Source organism: Microcebus murinus, chromosome 25 (assembly GCF_040939455.1).
Source record: "Microcebus murinus isolate Inina chromosome 25, M.murinus_Inina_mat1.0, whole genome shotgun sequence".
NCBI lineage: Eukaryota > Metazoa > Chordata > Mammalia > Primates > Cheirogaleidae > Microcebus > Microcebus murinus.
The window spans coordinates 13653862-13675299 of NC_134128.1; the positions used below are offsets into that span (position 1 = coordinate 13653862).

At 43.1% G+C, this 21438-nt stretch overlaps 1 protein-coding gene across 1 annotated transcript in view; it reads left to right on the plus strand.

The window, feature by feature from the left end:
* The window catches only part of FAM171A1 (family with sequence similarity 171 member A1), a 111276-nt gene that overhangs the window by 81161 nt on the left and 8677 nt on the right, over positions 1-21438 (plus strand). The window contains exon 5 of the mRNA XM_020284131.2: positions 4903-5079. Within this exon, the coding sequence (XP_020139720.2) occupies positions 4903-5079 (177 nt within the window). The remainder of the gene's footprint in view (positions 1-4902; positions 5080-21438) is intronic.

Below are 21438 nucleotides of genomic sequence, written 5' to 3' on the forward strand. Positions count from 1 at the left end.
TACATGCGAGAACGGCAGCAAAGTTGCAAAAGGAGAACTGTTTCTGCAGGCTCAGGTCCACTGCGCTGCCCTACGTCAGTGCGTTTAGGGACTCAAGTCTGCACCCAGGCAGAACCGCAGTTGATGCTTTGATCTCCTTGAACCTTTCTGCTTTTACCAATTTCCCCGAGCACCTTCTCTGGGCTCTCCTTTGGAGGACTAAGCATATTCAATTCAGAGAGGTTCTTATAGTCGAGATTGCAACATTTTTTTTTTTTTTTTACAAAGCATAAGATCAGATTTGTGGGTTTTTGGCCTCTGCCCTCTGCCTTGTCCCATGTGCTCCTGGAATGTGCGGTTGGGGGAGTGGCTGGCCCGGCAGAGACCCACGACCCCACCCATCATGCACTGTAGCCAGGAGGGACAGGGTGGCCCTACACCTCCATCCCACCCCACAGGCACAGGGAGCACTCGGGATGGGGAGCACTCTGGATGGGGAGCACTCTGGATGGGGAGCACTCTGGATGGGGAGCACTCTGGATGGGGAGCACTACTTTCTGCCACCCACGGCCTTCCAACTTTGCTCACGTGGTTTCTCTCTCTGTGCCTGCCCTCCCTGCCTTCAAAGCGGCCAGGCTTTGAAGTGGCTCTGGAATCCTCTTCCGGCAGGTCTCTAAATCATCTCCGTCATTCTCACCGTTCTGACATGACACATGCAGCTCAAAGATCAGAGACACCCAAAGCCACCAGCCGGAAAATACGTAATCATTTCCTTATCAGAGAAGGGCTGGAGACGTGAGCCTGCACCCCCATTCCCATGCGACGTTCCACCCTCCGCGCTAGGGTGGCCCCAGTCGTCCTGGTGGAAAAGGTGCCAGGATTCTAGGGTCCTCAATTATTTTTTTTGTCTTCCCCCCTCCTCTTTTCTCCCACACTTTAGTCACAGCTTAAAAATGCAAAATCTGAAGCTGTTCTGGGTTCAATCCTGCAAGGCAAGTTACTGCATTTCCTAGGGACACTTTTATTGAATTTCGGTTAATTTTCCAATACTGCACGTAAACCAGTTATGCTGAAAAAGGTTTTAAACCTGAAACGTCTGATCCCTTTTGTAGCGTGTTAGTAAGTTTCTGTTTACATGTGAAGGTGACCTTGTGATTTTCGACTCCCATTTCTCCCTTCCTTGGTACCATTTTCTGAAACGTTTCTTCTTATTATTTTTGTGTGCTGGTGTTGTGATTAATGTGTTAGTGATTTGTCAACAGACAGATGCATAGTAGTCACCTTAAGTGAACGTTATTGGGGAAAAAATACTGACTTTTACCTGAACTGTGCAGGCCTGGGAGGAAAGTGTCTTCCCAGGGAGCATGAAGAAGTCCCATTCAAAATATTACAACCTCCATCCAGTCTCCCGGACAAAATGCAGCAAGACCGATAAAAACCCTAACTTGGAGGGACAACCTCCATCCTCCGAGCTCATTAATTTTTTCTGTGCCCCACTTCCAATAGCTCTGGAGTAAGTCATGCAACCTGAGAAGACTGGAGCAAGAAGAACACAAAGACATAGGACTATTGATTTTAGAGGGGTTTGTTTTATTTGAAAATCGTTCCGTTATTTCAGAGAGGAGAGAGAAGGTCTTTGGAAGGTGACGTTAAACTTCTCTTCCACTGACAGATTGACCTAGAAAGGATCAGAGCATATCAGAGACTGAGCAGGGAAGGGGTCCAGCCCAGAGTACTCTGCATGTACCCCTGGGGTCTGGGGCGTGGGCTCCCCAGAGTGTAGACACCCCATTGGTTCACCAGCTCGGCACCTGTCTCCAGCGTCAGTTTGTCTTTCTCCCAGTTACTTGCCTCCTGTTTCATAAAAGGTTTCATCTAAGAGATCTAAGAGATTTCAGAGATTTTGCATCTAAGTGATTTCAGCCTAGAGGGAGAGTCTGGCCTGGATGTGTCTTTGTGAGATGACAGGTCGTGGTTGGAGTTCACTGAAGGTGGCAGAAACAGAGGGGGGGCTGCCAAGGGGAAGGAAAGGGTCCCCCTAGGAGGTTTTCCTTGTATTGTCTTAAAGGCTGTGGTATCCAGTTTAGAGGGGGACGATCCAGAGTTGCAAGGAGAGAAAGGCAGCCACGTGGAGATTTCAGCCACTTCCTCCCTTCTTTTCTCGGTCCGTCTGCTCCGTAGCTTCCTGGCATTGCAGAGGGACGCCCTCCTCACGTGCAGGCCAAAAAGCATCATGCTGTTTTCCCCATGTTGCTAAGAAAGCACAGCTGTTCTGTGACACTCCCAAGGGGTTTTGAAAACATGACTTACGCTGACAACCCCAGGAAGATGCAGAGAGGTGTCAACAACATGATTAAGGTGCAAAGTTTTCTTGCAATCCCAAAAGGTTGGTACTAGAATGCAAAGCCACACAGAACCCTAGGTGTGAGCTGAGCGGGACCTCTCGTGATGCGAGTGACCACGCGGCAGGCACAAGACGGTGTGGCTCGTCCCCTCCTGCGGCCCAGCGGTCTTTCTCCCTCGTCCCCCTGCTCTTGCCTGACGCCTGTCTTGATCCGGACGTAACGGGAGCCAGGCAACTTCCAGATGGAACAGGAAGGAAAGCCTCGTTAGATATAGACCTTGGTATTTTGTGCAGAACTGAAGTCTCGTGACGAAGAATGGAAGGAAAATAATGTAATCCTTCAAAGTACGAATCGTTGCAGGTTAAAGAATGCGAGAGGGTAAAGGGAGAGTTGTTGGGAAGGTACAGAGGAGGAACAGGCATTTAACGGAGCCCAGAGGAAGGACAGAAGCTTCCAGGAGCCCAGAGGAAGGAGAGAAGCTTCCAGAAAGCAGATGTAATTGTCCCCAGTGTCTTACCAACAGCTACAGAACTTCTAAAGGAACATGACATTACATGAACCTAATGCATATTGTTTCCCATTAATATGCCCAACTCTGCAATGCCGTACATACTCCTACATGTTTCCAGCCAAGCATAATTCTTTCCACAGTCTCAGAAAGACATCTACCCCCACCCTCCTTAGTTTTGAGGATGAGAAATACAGACCCCAGAGGAGTGAAGTCACTTGCCAGAGGCTGTGCAGGCAGTTAGTGGCCGATCTGGTACTGGAAACTCACCTTCCTGGGCCAGAATGTGCAGGATTGTGGGAAGGAAGATTCCATTTCTAGGGCTTTTGTACTCTAACTACCTGCTGCCGCCCTATTGAAGCATCCTGCCTAAGTAGGATGGGAGAAAACAGCACTCCTAATGGAAATCATCACCTCTGAGTTGTTTATGCAGTCTAATAAGTTACTTAATGTCTCTGTAGCTCTAAGTTCTGTCTCACTGAGGGGTTCTAACAGAAGCCAGAGTGTCACCTTGTACTCCTGGCTTTGCTGCTGCATCTCCTTTAAGCAATTGGCATGTTCCTGTCTCTTCATGTCTTTCTCTCTGTCTTTTTTAGTTTTTTGGAGACAGAGATTCGCTCTGTTTCCCTGGTTAGAGTGCCGTGGCATCAGCCTAGCTCACAGCAACCTCAAAACTCCTGGGCTCAAGTGATCCTCCTGTCCCAGCCTCCCAAGTAGCTGAGACTACAGGCACACACCACCATACCCACCTAATTTTTACTATTTAGCTACTAATTAGCCATACCTGGCTAATTTTTCCTGAGCTCAAGTGATCCTCCTGCCTCGGCCTCCCAGAGTGCTGGGATTACAGGCATGATCCACCACACCCGGCCTGTTTATGTCTGGATCCACAAGATACATTGACCAGAAGTACAGTAAATACTGGGTGTGGATTTTCTTTACCCTAAAATGAAATGGCCAAACTAAAGGATTTCAGAACTTGAATCTATGATTACAACTTAGACCTTTCAATGAAATGTCCCTTCCTGTGCCTTTCCCTTCATTGAAAAACAGAGAGGGGTGTGAATGTTAAAAGGTAACAATGTTCTTAGCTGTGTAGAAATTGCTCTATGGAGATTTAACTGTAACTCATTGTTGACTCTGAAATTCACTAGGTTTGCTTTCAATGTTTAAACTTAGTCCAAATTGGAGGTTTGCATTAGTTCAAGTAGGTTGGTAGGTAAGTATGTAAGTAGCTGAATAGGAAATCCTATAGATTGTGTTCTAATATAGCTTACGTTTTTTTAGCACTGTGTTTTTGTCATGCCGTTCAAGGAAAGATGTAAAATTATGGCAGAATACCTTTTGTGTGATACAGCATTTCACTGGAGAAAGATCTGAAATGGATTGCTTAAGTGCATAAATATCGCTCTCATAAGCATTGTCTAATTTATCTGTAGACAGTCATTAAAGCTTTGGCTTGGACAAAAGGCCTCTAATGGAAAATAATTGATATATTAAATTCCTTTTAAACAGACCAAAATAACAATGGCAACTAAAATAACTCATAAATATTTCAAGTCCAAGTTTCAATAGGATACTTTTGAGCAGAATGAAGCAGTCCTTGAAAAAATTTACTATTTAGAAAAAAAAAAAAAAGCAATCTCTACTCTAAAACATTTGGTTTCACGTGGTAATCTGCCAAGTAATTAACACGTGCGCTGGGGCTCACTTAGTGTGGAAGTTATTTTCAGTGATTTCCACGTACACTTTCATCTCCCATTATAGAGAAGTCCTTCCCTTTTGAAAGCGAAGCACAATAATGTAATTGGAATTGGCAGACTTGACCTTGACCACTAATTGGCACATGCCTTTAGGCAGCTACCATTACTGTGAGCCTGTTTCTGTGTAAAATGGGAGTTTTACCTGCCTTTATTGGGTTGTGGTGCAGATGATATATCTAAAGTGCTTCACGCAGTTCCTGGCCTGTAGGAGGTGCTGTGCTCAGTAACCGGCAGCGGCGACAATCTGGTCACGGTAGCCCGGTGTGGGTACTTTGTGCGTGTGACAGAGAATGCCTCTTCGTTCTAGGAAACAGCAGCAGGCACGACCTGACCCCGGTCACAGCTGTCAGCGTCCACCTGCTCAGCGGTAATGGAACGCCGGTGCTGGTGGATGGTCCCATCTATGTCACCGTGCCCCTGGCCACACAGAGCAGCCTGAGGCACAATGCCTATGTCGCGGCGTGGCGGTTTGACCAGAAGCTGGGTAAGCGCGAGTTCTGTGCAGACCACTGGCTGTCAGATGACTTCACTGCTGTTCGGTTTCCTTCTAAGAAGCTTTTGCAAATCTTCTTTCCTTAAAGTTGGTGAAGGCTGCTGCTCACGGCACACTGCGTGGTTACGAGTGGGCAGAGCCACCCCCACTGTGCGTTCAGGCCTTCTCTTGGACTTCATTTTTGTTGTTGTTTTTTTGCTTTTGTTTTGCACATTTCAGCTACTATACTTGAATCTTTAAGGGCTATCAGAGCTAAAAGGGGCTCTCCCTTATGCTTTTATGCTTCAGAAGCTCCTATGATTGCTCTTGGTCGTGCGGTTTTCTTTTTCTGCTTTCTGGAAAAGGAAAAAATGATATTTGCCAACGTTGTACAAAACAAAGAAAATAAAAGTCAGCCATAAATCCCACCACCTAGAGAAAACCACTAGTCTATTTTGAACTCTGTCCTTCTGGTCATTTCACTATGCACGTATGTATTCGTCGTTGATTGCTGCGTAACAAATTACCCTCAAACTTGGCAGCTTAAAACAGCAATGCAGTCTCCTGTCGGCTTGGTTTCTGGGGGTTAGACATCCAGGTGTGACTGAGCTGGGTGGGTGGGGCTCAGGGTCTCTTGTAAGGTGGCCATCAAGCTGTCAGCCTAGGCCCAGGTCATCGCAAGCCAGGTTCAGCCGGGGCTAGCAAGCTCTCTTCCACACTCCTTGCATGGTTTGGGGCAGGCCTTGGTTCCTCCACGGCTCTTGGCCAGAAGGTTCAGGTGGGCCTCTCTGTAGACCTTCTAATAATATTGCAGCTTGCTTTCCCCTGAGCAAGTGATCTAAGAGAAAATGAAAAACAAGATAAAAATTCAAAAGCCCAAGGGCCCAGAATGGAAGTCATCATCTTTTATAATCTCAAAAGCAGCATGCCACCATTTCTTTCCATGTGGGGGGCATGCCACCATTTCTTTCCATCTTTCCAAGATGTGGGGGGGGTCATTTTGGGCCATCTTAGAGGTTGCCTTCCATAAAACGTGTTTGGCAAAAATGGGATTATGCGCTCGGTACTGTTCTTATAACATGCTTTTAAATCATGAGTATAGCATGAACATCTCTCCGTAACATTATTATTCTGCAGGAGCAATTTTAATGAGTAGGTAGTGTCCCATTCTATAGATAGATGATAATTCAGTTCTACAATCAGAAAAGAAAATGTTACTATTCTAACCAATGCTTTAACAAATAACCTTTGTAGCTAAATCTTTATGCATAGCCATGATTATTTCCCCGGGGAGAAAATGGAATCGTTGGGTTACAAAATATACAAAAGTATAAAACTTTTAAAAGGCGTTTCTAAGTCAGTTTCAACAGTTTCCACTCAGGGCAGCAGGGTCGGAACACGTGCTCGTGCCGAGGATTTTGATAGCAAGGGGGTTCCAACTCCACCCTGCTGCCCCGGCCCCTGAAAGTCAAGCTTTGAAAATATCAGTTTTCAAGTAACTAAAATATCAGTTTTCAAGTAACTGATATTTCAGCAATATTTTAGTAATACTTTTGTAATGCTAAAATATCAGTTTTCAAGTAACTGATATTTCAGCAATATTTTAGTAATACTTTTGTAATACTAAAACATCAGTTTTCAAGTAACAAATGTCAGTTTTCAAGGTCATGCATAAAGACAACTGGGAGATATTTTTTGTATCAATTCATCTTTTCAAAGGTACCTAGAAAATAGGTACCACGAAGGGTGATCTGCTATACTCAGAGCCTACTGATTGAAATGTTCATGTCACCTAAAAAAAAATGCCTCCCCAGCAAATATTTGGGGACTGTGGCCTTTAGCCATGTTGACACACAAAATTAATCATCACAAGAGTAAATGAATTAATATTTGTGTGAAGCTCAGTGCAGCACCTAGAACATAGCAAGTGCACCCCAAGTGTTCAGTAAGTAAACGCGGGTCTCCCCACTGCACTGCACACAGCACGTTCGTTGTACTTGTTGTGCTGGTCCTAGGGGTGTGGCCGGTCACAGCTGTGCAGTTCCTGGTTACCTCCTGTGCCCTCGAGGAGGCTCATTTATCTTTGGATCCCTGTGATCAAGAACAGTTCTTGGCATGATGCTAAGTATCCAACTAAAATGTCTGTTGCATGGTCGAATCAGATGAGATAACTTATATGTTTTTAAAAGCCAGAAGTTTAAGATATTCTGATATAACATCTGTACTTAAGATGACTATATATACATAAAATTTACCTTTACTTTTATATGTATTAATATAGTAGCCCCCAGCCTTTTTGGCACCAGGGACCAATTTCATGGAAGACGATTTTTTGCACGTTGGGGGAGGCGGGGAGAGGATGGTTTGGGATGATTCAAGCGCACTACATATATCGTGCAGACAAACCTCTCTGCTAATGATAATCGGTATTTGCAGACACTCCCCAGCGCTGGCATCCCCGCCTCAGCTCCATCTCAGATCTTCAGACATAGATTCGCATAAGGAGGAGGCAACCTGGATTCCTCACACTCACAGTTTACAGCAGGGTTCGTGCTCCTGAGTATCTAATGCAGCTGCTGATCTGACAGGAGGCGGAGCTTATGCGGTGATGCGAGTGATGGGAGCGGCTGTAAATACAGATGAAGCTTCATCCATTTTTTTCCCACCATTCACCTCCTGCTGTGCAGCCTGGTTTTTAACAAGTCCTGGACTGGTACCAGTCTGCAGCCTGAGGATTAGGGACTGCAGTATTAATATATATGCTTACTGCAGCATTAATATATATGCTTATTGCAGTATTAATATATATGCTTACTGTAGTATTAATATATATGCTTACTGCAGTATTAATATATATGCTTACTGTAGTATTAATATATATGCTTATTGCAGTATTAATATATATGCTTACTGCAGTATTAATATATATGCTTACTGCAGTATTAATATATATGTTTACTAAAAGGATGATGCTTTGAGCTCTTTTTTAGAGAGAAAAATACTTATATTGGATTTCTCTCTGTCCTAGAACTCCCACCCTGCTGTTTATATTTTCCTCCTCCTTCCTGCCTTCTCTTTTTTGAATGAATATATTTGCATATGGATGAGTAGAGCCAGAGGTATAAAAGCTCATGCTCCTAATAGGATGAAGCTTTCTCTAGAGATTCATGTGTAGGTGATATGTGCTGTAAGCATATGGCATCCTTGCTCTTGTTCGTGTATTTTGTATATAGTTCACAAATGAATATATAGTTCACAAATGAATTATTTTTGGAGACTGGGTCTTGCTCTGTTGGGAGGACTAGAGTGCAGTGGTGTCATCATAGCTCACAGCAACCTCAAACTCCTGGGCTCAAATGATCCTCCTGCCTCAGCCTCCTGAGTAGCTTGGACTACAGGCATGCACCACCACACCCGGCTAATTTTTTAAATTTTTTGTAGAGGTGGGGTCTCACTATATTGCCCAGGCTGGTCTCAAACTCCTGGGCTTAAGTGATCCTCCTGCCTCAGACTCCCAAAGTGCTAGGATTACAGGTGTGAGCTACCACGCCTGGTCCAAAAGTTTATTTAAAGACATTTTTTTGAAATGTGTAGCAGACTGAACCATCTCCTGACCCCTGGACCCTGTGAATATTATCTTATCTGGTAAAGGGACTTTGCAGATGTGATTAAGAACCTTGAGGCAGGGGGTGTTCCTGGATTATCTGGGTAGGCCACTGTCATTGCAATGGTCCTTGTGAGAAGGGACAGAATCAGCAGGGATGGCATTGTGAGGACAGGAGCAGAGATTGGAGTGATGCTCTTTGACAGTGGGGAAAGAGGCCAAGGAATTCCGGAATTCTGGAAACTGCAGAAAGCAAGGAAAAGGATTCTCCCTTCTGAGCCTCCAGAAGGAATCAGCCCTGCCAACACCCTGGCTTGAGCCCAGAGAAACTGGTTTTGGACTTCTGACCACCAGAAGTATAAGAGAATAAATGTGTAGTGCTTGTGCTAATTTGTTATAGCAGCAACAGGAAACTCATACAATATAGAACTCAGTGAAAACAAAGAAATGTGCATTGTTATGAAGCCTTTGAAATATAAGTTATCCGATTCTCTTGTTTCCTGTCTGGAAAAAAATCCCCAGGATACATTGAGCTGTTTTTCATTGCGTAGCTTCATTGTGTAGTTGATCTATTTCCATTTAAATGGTCTTTTTAACTTAGTATCTACTGTGAAAAACACAACTGCCAAATTCCTGGCTGTAACAGATTGCATGTGCACAGAGAAAAGCCAGCGTGTGGATAGTAATTCAAAAAGAATCAAGTGAATTAAAATATGCTTTCTGAAAACTTCAAGATTAGATGGACATTCCAAAGAAACCACAAGTCTTTTTAACTTACTAAACTCAATAGAAAAACATATTTCAAGGCCGGGCGAGGTGGCTCACGCCTGTAATCCTAGCACTCTGGGAGGCCGAGGCGGGAGGATCGCTCGAGGTCAGGAGTTCGAAACCAGCCTGAGCAAGAGCGAGACCCCGTCTCTACTACAAATAGAAAGAAATTAATTGGCCAACTAAAAATATATAGAAAAAATTAGCCGGGCATGGTGGCGCATGCCTGTAGTCCCAGCTACTCGGGAGGCTGAGGCAGGAGGATCGCTTGAGCCCAGGAGTTTGAGGTTGCTGTGAGCTAGGCTGACGCCACGGCACTCACTCTAGCCAGGGCAACAAAGAGAGACTCTGTCTTAAAAAAAAAAAAAAAAAAAAAAAGAAAAACATATTTCATAAGGTCTTCGTGACTATCATATTTAGTCAATAATTTTGTCTAAGTAGAAATTTAAATATTTAAGTTAAATAAAAAAAATTCTGCAGACAGTATTATCAAATCAGGAAAAAATTTAGGAATACATCAAACACATCTTAAGAACATAATACAGTTTACTAATAAGTTGCTATTTATGATTATGGTAATCACTTCAAATCAGTTAATACTTGACATTTTTAGAGACATCAAAACAATTGTCAATTCCACATTGTTTAACAGCCAGAAATAGCAACTTGTGAATCCATCAAGAATTTTTCATCTAAAGCAGAGCTGCCCACCTGTGGCCTGAAAGCTAGGAATAGCATTTACATTTTTAAATGATCGGAGAAAAACACAAAAGGAGGAGGAGGAGAAATGGGAAGATGTTGGCCTAGAGATACAAAGTTTCAGTTACGCAGGGTGAATATGTTCTGTAGATCTAACTTAGAGTGGTGGTGATACTCATCAATATTGTATTGCATACTTGAAATTTACTAAGAGGGTAGATTCTAAGTGTTCTCACCACCAAAAAAGAAAAGAAGAAAAGAGAATGATAACTGTGAGGTGATGATATGTTAATAGCTTATTACATACATCAAGACATCAGATCATATACTTTCTATAAAATTTATATTCATCAGTTACACCTCAATAAAGATGGAAGGAATAAAGAACCAAAAGAGGAAGACTATCTCCTAAGACATGAAAATGGTATGAAATTCATGCAAAAGCATCCCTAAATAAAGTTCCGCTGGAGCCCGGCCATGCCCATCTGGTGGCAAATTGTCTGTGAGTGCTTTTGCTCTACAACGGCAGAGTTGAGTCATTGCAACAGAGATTTATGTCTCCACAAAACAAAAATATTTACTGTCTGGCCTTTTATAGAAAAAGTGTGTGACCCCCTATTCTAAATGCCTTCCAAGGGGAAGCTCTTAGAAAGCTCCATTCGAATATTACAGTGCAAGTATATTCTGCACTCTGCAGGATCAAAACTTTGGGGGTTGATAGAACCACTACTTTCACATTTCCTGTTAACCAGAGAGCCCTCCTACATGTTGCCAGGGGTGACAGTGGATGCTTAGAGTGACAGTACCTTCATTGTAGGGCTGGACTTCAAACTCTGGAAAGAAAGATGGAATTCTTTTGTAGTTCAATGGGAACTTCTGTTTCAATGATAAAATGAGGTTTTAACACTAACTCAATAAAGCCATGTTTTAACTCTAAGTAGAATACTTTTATCCATCATTGCCAGAGATAGCTGAAAGTTGACTGTTAGGACAGAGACTTAGAGATGTTCGCTTTCAAACATGGTGAGAGTGGGGTCAGTATTTGTTGCTGCTGTTTATCACACATCTTTTTTAAAAAAAAAAAATAGCTACAGTTGTCTTTTCATTTTTTCTTGTGGAACAGGTGAAGAATTTTTTATTGTAGAAATTAGCATCTCCATATTTCAACCTATATATTTATCAGGGGGTGACCTAATAGATTAACACTATCTTAGAATACAAATAGCATTGAATTTTGTTTAGTTTGTTACAACAGTATGAGTCGGCTAATTGCTACATACCCTCAATAAAAAAATGATTGTTTTTAAGAAGCACGATTTGTGTACACAGGTTGTGCATTCCTCATTGGAAAATTCAGAGTCCAAAGTGCCCCCAAATCTGAAACTTTTAAAGCACTAACCTGCCATGCAAAAGAAATGCTCATTGGAGCATTTCAGAATTCAGGTTTTTTGATTAAGTATGATGCAAATATTCCAACACCCAAAAAAAATTAAAAAGTGTGCAATGCAAAAACACTTCTGCTCCCAAGAATTTCAGATAAGGGATATCCACCTGTACTAGAATTGAAACTTTTGCCACAATTTACATGCTTTGCTGAAGCCATTGTGTTAAAAATGCTACTTGATTTATAGACCAGAAGAGGACTCTATTTAGTGGATGTCTTTTCCTTTGAAAAATTCTCAGAATATTTTCATTTATTATCTAATTTCTGCTCTTTCTCTCTGTCTCTGTCTCTGTCTCTCTCTCTCTCTCTCTGTCTTAGGGGATCAAGGTCTATGAGGGGGTGAGATAAAGTGAATATACACACGGTGTATATGTACTGGGGCCAGTTTGACCTTTGAAAGAAGAGTGTTCCTTCCCAGGTCTGGCAAAAGAAGTTTGTTGATCGTAGTAGATGCCTCTTAGCTGAGCTTTTCTGGACAGTGAGAGATGATTTTGTCAGCTCAATTTCACAGACATATACTTCCTTCAGCCTGTAACTGGGGCAGCAGATGGCCGTCTGATGTACAGGTTGTCAGACCGAGCTCTCACTTGTTGCCCTGGGGAATTGGTCATTTATGAACAAGAAAACCAGGTCAGCGGTTTGACTTCAACGTGACTGACACGGAGTGGCAAAGAAATCGAGATTTAAAAGATTCTGTTTTTGCTGCGTTTCTGCTGCTCAATGGTATCTTAGGATACTTGGTTTGGAATACTCTCCTTCTAAAGAGATGACAGAAATAAAAGCATATTCTAAGAGGGAAGCCGCATTGTAGAAAAATCCAGTTTTAACTGCCTTCCTCAAGCACAGCATGCGGAGTGTGTGTGGGTTGCTATAGAAATGGTGGTTACTGAACCAGCTTCTTAGCATGTATGGTGCATACGTAGCATGCACTCAGGAATACCCCGTCATAATTGGCCTGTAGTAGTAGATTTGTCTCCGCATCAGACGGCGAACATAACTGCCCAAGCTGTGCTCGCTCACTCAATTAGTCCTTTTAGGTAAGTCGTGGCCATCTGGCCCCTTGAAGGTGGAGCTTGATTTCAAATACAGATCTGAGATTTTTTTTTTCCATTTCATTGGGGTTTTTGTTTGTGTGTGTGTGTGTGTGTGTGTGTGAGGTCAGGTGCAAAGAGTGGGAGTTCTTATAAGCACTAGATGATGTTTGTAACTTTAAGAAAATGAAAATCGTGTTCCTGAACATGTAAGTTAATGGACCTTGGGTGACAAGGATGTGTCCAGGTAGGGTCTTCAGTTGTAGCAAATGTGATTCCACTCTGATTTCCAGATGTTGATCATGGGGGAGGGTGCATGGGGGGTGGGGGGAGGGGGTCTATCGAAAATCTCTGTACCTTCCTTTAAATTTGGCCGTGAACCTAAAACTGCTGTTAAAATAATTGCCTTTGATAATAATAATAATAATTATTATTCTGGTTTATCCTTTTCTCTACATATCATAAACCACATGTCCAGATGGAAGAAGTCAGACTGGAATACTGAGGTGTAGGGATTGAATTTTAAGGATGAACTGTGTTCGACTGTGTGGGCAAAAGTTAGAATTCAAAAAGGGCCCATTTCTCTAACAGTGAAGTATGTCCATAGATGTGTGATATTCATTTTTAGAACCCTACTCATCGTCTTCTATTTTTTTTTTCCAAAAAGAACAGACGCAGTACTGAAAGGTATTAAACAAAGGAGGAATCTTCGCCTTATCTACGTGTGATATCAATCAATCCTTAAGAAAGCTGTTATGAAATAGATCTTTTCACAGAGAAGACTATTGCTTGGAAACAAAGAAATAACTCTCAGGAAAAGAGTCTTTACTTTCCTAGGTATTAAAATCGCCCTTAGGAGGGAATCGGGCTTTCATGAGATTTGTAGAAGCAAAAAGGGCAGTTTATTTGCAAAGCAAGCAGATCCAAGTGATCGCAGGTAGCAAAGAACACGGAGGGGCATGTGACGTCCTTTGGGTAATGATGACAGTCCAGGGGACACTTTCTCTTGCCAAAGATCTTGGCAGCCAGGCGGTCAGTTGTCACTTCTCTTTTGAGGTCCAGTTGGGTGTCTTTTGCCACCACGATCCCTGACCAGCCCAGTGACAGTGATCTGCTCCTGCTGTCTGGGCGGAGGGGAGAAAGGCCGGGAACACTTGGGAGAAGCCCCACGCACAGTGATCTCAGAACATGGACATTTGTTTTTCAGTGTTGCCTAGCAACCCCAAAAAACAATCTTGTAGTCAATCCATTCCTAAGAATTTGTTAATAAGCCTTTGGTGTTTATAGCCCCCGCCCCCGCCTAAAATTAAGAATTTTCAGAAAATAATACCATCACAGTAGCCCTAGTGTAGTTGTGGTTCAGGGGCTCTTTTGTTTTAAAACCCTATTCTGAGCTATTCGGTTTTAAGTGTCATTTCTCATAGAAATAGAATTTCCCATGCTTGGTGTCACCTGCATTTCTGGTCTTAGATTATCAAGATCAATATGTTCTCCCTGAAAGAAAACATGTCGTATTTTACAGCCAACTTGTAATTACCACTTATGGAGTATCCCACTCTGCGGATTGTTGGTTGCAAATTTGCATCTTCTTGCTGTCTTTCCCCATCACCTAAAAGCCTGGATGCCCTCTTAGTTTGCGGCTCTTTGGCCTGGATTTCAAGCATGCATCTAGCACGCTCATTCTAATACGAGCCCAGGTAAAGAACGGTTAGGTTAGGAAGATAGTGATGCTATCATTGATTTCAAAACCAAATATCTTTAGAATGTCTTCTGTTTTCAGTTACCTCGACTTGAACGGGTAATTAAAAGGTGGCAATATTTTTGATAGATTGGAATATTGCATTGCATGAGATAGAGCCATCAGCATTCGTGAGTGGCATGGAGGCAGCTTGGACTTGAATCCTGGCTCCTCTTTGGGGTTACTAATTGTGTGATCTTGAGCAAGTCCTTTCATCTCTCTGGGACCCAGTTTTCTCATCTATCAAATAGGAATAATAATGGTCCCTGACTCACAGAATTATTATGAATAGAGAAGACTTACAATGGGGGCCTCACCCTTGCTAAAAAGGCTCTGCATGGGCTAGCTGTTATTATTATCATAATCATTGCTATTGTTTAGCCCTTATAGCATTTGTGATTTTTTTTTTGAAGGGTGACACAAGAAGATGGGTACAGTAAAGCCTTAATGTCCTTAAGTGTCACATCCCAGTCTCACCCAAAGCTGTTATTGAGCTGTGATGCCTGGCCATCCAGGCTGATTGGTTGGTGCCTTAGTCTACCAGCTGTTCCGTATTTGGAAATATCATCATCGTTTGGGACTGAACTTCCAAATGACCCTGGAAGTTCAGAAGAGGTGGTGCCTTTTCATTTGAGTAAAGCAGGAGCAAAGATCTCTTGGCGTGCAGAGCGGGTCTCTGCACTGGTCTCCCCCGTGAGTCGCCATCTCTGCTCTGTCCTTCATTGAAGTAGAGCAGCTGTTGTGACAGCCTGTGTTGTCCTCGCTTCACAGGTGTCTCCCCAACCAGAGCCCGAAGACCCAGAGGGCTTCCTGAGGGCCTGGGAATTGTCTGTAAGGGTTTTCAAATTTGGAGTTTGATCACGATCTTTTAAAACAACTTAACGTGGAAATATTCTGCATCCTCTGGATTCAGTTCAGGATTTTAAACTATCAGGTACTGTTATTGCCTGGATTTGCATTTATGAGCAGACTCTTTGATAGAGTGGGACTCATGAGAACTGAACAGTGGGAGACGTAGGATATAAATGGTGCAACCCCAGCACGTGAAAAGTGGGATCAAAGTATGAGAAAGAAAGAAGGAAAGTTTTACAGTAAGTTCAGCTTGAGAAGGGTGGGAGGGAATCGAATCATAGCTGTGCCAAGTTCAACAGAAGCCCCACCTAGCTGTCTTTGTCACGTTCACCTGTCAAGTGACAAGTTCAGTTGTATGTCATCAGGTACTGCATGAGATTGGCATTTTTAATTTGAATTTTATTTTGAAGCTATAGCCTTGCTTCTGTTTCTATTTCTGAATTTGTTTTGGTTTTATACTTTTGTATGAGCTGTAAGCCCTTTTATATTAACATTAGCACATACGTAATGCATATTAAGATTTTTTGAAATAAGGTCAACACTTGGTATGAGAATTCTTTTTTCTTGTGAAAGCAGTTTTGTGCATTCATCAGGTGTGAAAACTCTCAGGTTCTGCAAACGTTAGGAGTGGGCCTGTCCTTGGGCAGATTACCAACTTCTCCGCACCTAGAGTTTCTAGCCTCAAAAACAAGATCTGTAAAACCTACCTTCCAAGATTGTATGAGACTTAAATACACACACGTAAAGCAACCCAGCACATTGATAGCCACATGCTCCGTGCCTACTATGGTGGTTCTTTCCACCCCTTCCCTTGAATCACCCCTTTAAAACGTGTGTGCACACGCACACAGTGACACACAGGTGCAATTGTGCGTGGCAGTCTCGCCATTTCCAACGTGCAGTTTGAAGTTTGCCTGAATGGAACAGAAAGAAAAATAGGATCACACATCAGATCATTCAGGAAAAAAAAAAATTTTTTTTTTCAATCAACTCATTCTTAGCTGAGCTTATCCATTAGAAAAATAGGTATTACTATAAAGTGACACTTTTCATCATTGTACTCAAAACAACCCTGCAGTTGTCAGGGGCTGCCGTCTTTCTGTGTCAGAAAGAAGCTGAAACCCAGCACTTGGGAACCGAGAAGGAGAGACATGAAACGTGACCCTTCAGACTCCACATTCCCCTTCCTTTTCTAGAATATCAGATTGTCGTGGATTCCTGCTTCGACGCCAAGACTTGCTGTGGCTTTAATAGAATGATGGACCGATCTGGGAATGCAAAACATCAACCCATTCCCAGATATATTTTGTTTGGCCCATACAGTTGGTGTGGGGATGTTTGTTTGTTTGTTGTGTTTGTATTTTCTGCCAATATTTGCAAATGGAAAGATTTCCCATGCATTTCTATTCCTGGCTTCTTTTGGGGGGGGGGGAAATCGAGCGATTCACTCGGTCAGCAGATATTTATTGAACATCTTCGTGCCAGACATTACTCTATTGTAGGCTCCTAGGATAAAGCAATGGCAACACAAAGCAGGGAAGAACCCTATAATTATGAAGCCATTGTTCTAGAAGGAGACAGTGAACCAGTTGGCTTAAGTACTACAAGACAATTAAGCAGAGGGATGTCAGAGAAAGTGATTGGCTGGTCAGAGCCTTTGGAGAGGAGACATTTGAGCTGAGATCCAAAGGACACTCAGAAGCCCAGCATGGGAATGTCTTGGGGGCAGGGAGATGTCTTAAGCTTGGAACCATTTGGCCAGAAATGCAGCAGGCCAGGTCACTAAGCAGAGCTCTTCCCCTCTAGACAGGGACATGGTGGCGCCTGTAGGCATTTGAGTTTGCCGACCCCTGGCCTGTAGTCTGACAAATGACTAGATTTCTTCTTGAATATATCAGAAATAGATCTGAAGTTGCTTCAAGCACTGGCCGCCCCGTCAATGTGTGTGGGAAATGGCATCCGGGATTCCTGAAAGAGCAGATAGTTTAGAGCATTGGTACTCGTGGTGGCAGCAGCAGTGTCACCTGGGAGCTCGCTGGAACTGCCCTGTTGGACTTTGCCTCTGGACTCACCGGATCAGAATCTGCATCTAACAAGCTCCCCAAACTCTTTAGCAAGCATTGCTTGAGTGCATCATCCTAGCCACGTCTCTGCAGATGTTTGCAAATTTCTGGTTATGCGATCCTTCATTGTGGGGATTTTTCTAATGCAAGGGATTCGTAGCTGTGCCACCCACAATCCGAGTCCCCCTTCCAGTCCCTTCTGACCTGTCATTGCAAGATGAGTATTGGCTGTCAGTGGTTAATGAACAAAATTTCTCTAAAGATGGGGCTAATTAGGTCATATTCTCACAGTTCTTTCTGGAAATGTATATATATATATCTTTTTATAAATTCAGAATTCTCTTATTAAATTTTATTAATGCTATTACGCATCCTAATACTTTTGGCTGTCTATTTAAGGCATAGGCTGTCTCTAAGTCTGCCAGAATCTTTATGGTTTCCCATAACTGCTTCTTTCCTGAAACTTATTTCAGTAAGTCTCGTGACAGCTCAGCTAAAGCTTAAAGGAAAAAAAAAATATATCAGTTGCTTAGATTAAATTTATTTTTAAGAATCTGTTTCTCAAAAACTACCCTAAAAATACCCAGGGAACATGTTGCAGCTGAATGCAGTGTCGTTGTTTTTAATTTCTAATATTCAGCATACCTGTGATTTTATGGTGAGTACAGAAGGTCGTTGATTAGAGTGAGTTGCCCTTCATTTTATTCTTGTTTAAACCAGTCCTGAAATGTACTTGCCCAGAGCTATAAGAATCCAACCATCTGCACATAACTCTTGCTCTTCGGTTTGATTGCTTTCAGCAAGAACGATTAGATAATTGACCACCAGGCAAATACTTTGCTGTATAATTAACAAGGAATGTTTACTCCTCGCTGATTTCATGGAAAAATAATTCCAGAGAAGGAAACCTAGCTATTCAAAGCCATAGACTTTAATTTCGGGGGGGGGGGGGAAGAAAGGCTACTGTATACAATATCATAAATATAGAAATTGTCACTATTTCTGCCATTCTGATGAACGGTGGCTTATGGGCTGATGGATTTTTATATATTGATTTTAGTGGGATTCTGTGCCAGTTTTGATAAAGCCTGCAATAAAGTAGACTTAGATTTTGATAATTCTATCTGTATAGATGGTAGAAAATGATAGTAGATGTTAATAGCTTAAGAGAATGCAGATGAAAGCCCTAAAAAGGAAGTCATGTGGTTTTTAGAGAAACACAACATATTCAGTGATCTGGAAGGGCTCAATGATGATGATGATGATGATGATGATGATGATGAGTGTTTGCCCCGGATCTGACAGGTGCACGCCTTTGAAGATGCTTGTTCCTCGAGTGAGCCGATGCTCACTGCATGCAAGTTACTCATCCAGAGCTGTCGCAAGCCCGGGGAGGAGAAGCAGATTCCTCCATCTGAATTCATACCTGCACCTGCTCAGATGTGACCTCACCTCTCATCCTCAATGTTCCCAGATACTTTAGAGTGGCAATTTAGGTGCAGGAATAGAAACGGCTATATTTCACAGTGTGTAGTGTGAATACTCGCCTTTTCATTGATAGAACTTTTGGAGAGGGGACTTTGGAGTGGCTGTGAAATTGCTTCCTCAGTCCCAGGTCACAAACCCAGTAGAACTCACTCTAGCCTCTTGTAGGAAAAAATAACATCCATTAAAATGCATTAGCTGCGAGAGGTGGAACACCCACCCACCCACCCACCAGTGTTGGCTTGAGGAGGCCGTTTATTGTTCACATGACAAAAGAAACTTGAGGCGGGCAGCTCCAGGATCCCTGCAGTGGCTCATTGATGTCACAGACGACGCCCAGTTCCTCTTCTGTGTCGTCTTCAGCTCACACAGCTAGGAAGTGGCAAAGTGGGAAGTCGCGCCCAGGAAGTCGTCCATGCGGTCCGTTGACTCTTTATAGCACTGGGTGTTTATCTGCCCAGTGTTCCGAGGTCTGGCATGGTGACATGTGTCAGTGTAAAGCCGCGACTTGTGTTCCTACACGTTGGCTAACGTGCAAGATGTCAACATCGATGCATAGTCTGCTAAAATGTGCGTTTTTCACTCTCTCCGATTTCTTTTCAAAATCCACGGTGCTCGTGATACCAGGTCTTTCTGTTCGTTACCAAACGTTGAGAAAGGTAACGTGGCTGCCACTGAGGGGTTTCTGGACAGAATAAACGTGCTCGCCGGGGACAGCAGGATAAATCTGATCTCTTTAGTTAGGTTGCATTCAAAGTAGACATTGTGTTTTGGGCCCTTTTTTTTTTTGTAAATTTTTGAACTCAACTTTTCTTGCTATTTTGCAAACAAAAGCCAATTTTTTTATGGCTTGGTAACCCAGCAGGAAAGTGGCATGCTTGGTGGTTGCTAGAAGACCACATCAGATCTCACAGGCAAAGATAAGGCATATCTTTTCCTGCCTGTCAATTAATATGCATAATGATCATTGTCGTTAAACGTAGCTTCCAAATGAAGAAGTCATGGCACTTTACACACAGTGAGCCTTGCCAGCCGAATACGTAACTAACTCATTTCCAAATACTTAGGATGCTATTTCAACAAACTGTTGATTCTTGAAAAGATCTCGGAATCTTTCCATTGCGTAATTATAAAAAAATAATCTTTCCACTGCGTTTAATTCTAAAAGAATGATAATTCAGGCAAAACCCGATCGGAGGGTGTGGCATTGAAGAAAAACAATGCTGAACTTGGATTCAGAATGTCAGTGTTCCAGATCTGGTTTTTTTTGTTTTTTTTTTTGTTTTTTTTTTTTTGAGACAGAGTCTCGCTTTGTTGCCCAGGCTAGAGTGAGTGCCGTGGCGTCAGCCTAGCTCACAGCAACCTCAGACTCCTGGGCTCGAGTGATCCTGCTGCCTCAGCCTCCCGAGTAGCTGGGACTACAGGCATGCGCCACTGTGCCCGGCTAATTTTTTATATATATATCAGTTGGCCAATTAATTTCTTTCTATTTATAGTAGACACAGGGTCTCGCTCTTGCTCAGGCTGGTTTTGAACTCCTGACCTTGAGCAATCCGCCCGCCTCGGCCTCCCAAGAGTTAGGATTACAGGCGTGAGCCACAGCGCCCGGCCCCAGATCTGGTTTTGTTCTCCCATCTGTCACTCTGCCCACGTGTGTTATTGCAGACAGTTGGAATAAGGAAAGTTGTCTGTCTTCCTATAGCACCCTGCCCCGGGGGGGAAGTTGGGGTGTCGTTGCTGATGGGGGCACAGAGCTGATAACAGCGAAATAAACGTGAAGGTAGGTAAGGATATTTAGCAGAACAACTGTGTAATTCTCAGCCCTTTCTTCCTAAGGGAATATATGTGTTAGAGCCCTATTTATTATTTCCTTGGCTGTACAATGCACGCTATCTTGGTGATGGGCACACGTATAAGTTTGACTCGAACTGCACAAAGGCAAATCATGTAACCAAAAACGTTTGCACCCCCGTAATACTCTGAAATGAAAAAAAAACAAAGACAAAAAATATGTCAGAAACCTGGCATTCTAGTTGACTATAATCATGGCCCTGGGTTCTCAAGAAAAATCAAAACTGTATACGCTTTTGTAAGGCGGGAGTAAATGATAATTTTTAGAATTTTTATAAATTGCCTTTTCACATGTTGGCAAATGAGACTGAAGTTATATAGAAAAGTAACTTCCGGACCGTGTTCAGTGGGTGTCTTGGGGGTTGCTGTTGGGGATTGAGGGGGGACTGGACCCTCATGCAGAGAAGCTTCCCTTTTATCAGTTCCGGATATTAATTTCTGCTTAAGATCCCATTAAAGGGGAAAATTCCAAAGGCGTTAAAAACTATTGGAAAGCCAATGATCTAGAAAGGTCGGTTATGCGGGATGTCGTTCCTTGGTGCTGCCCGATGTGGGAAGACTGCAAACTGAGCGTGCACAGCCCCTTCCTGGGTGCAGAGATGCGACAGTTGCGGGCCAGTGTGGGCAGGGGAGTGGGGGGGGTTGGGGACATGGAAGCACCTGGCCCAAACAACCCATTCTCTGCCTTCAGGGAAACTTTCTTAGCCAGCAGAAAACCCCTTTTTCTTCATGTGTCCAAGGCCTTCTGTTTCTGTCTCCTTAGCACGGCAGCCCCGTAGCACCGAGCGATCCTCCAAGCAGCTGAACGATGTCTGGGTGGGTGCGTGCACTTTAGG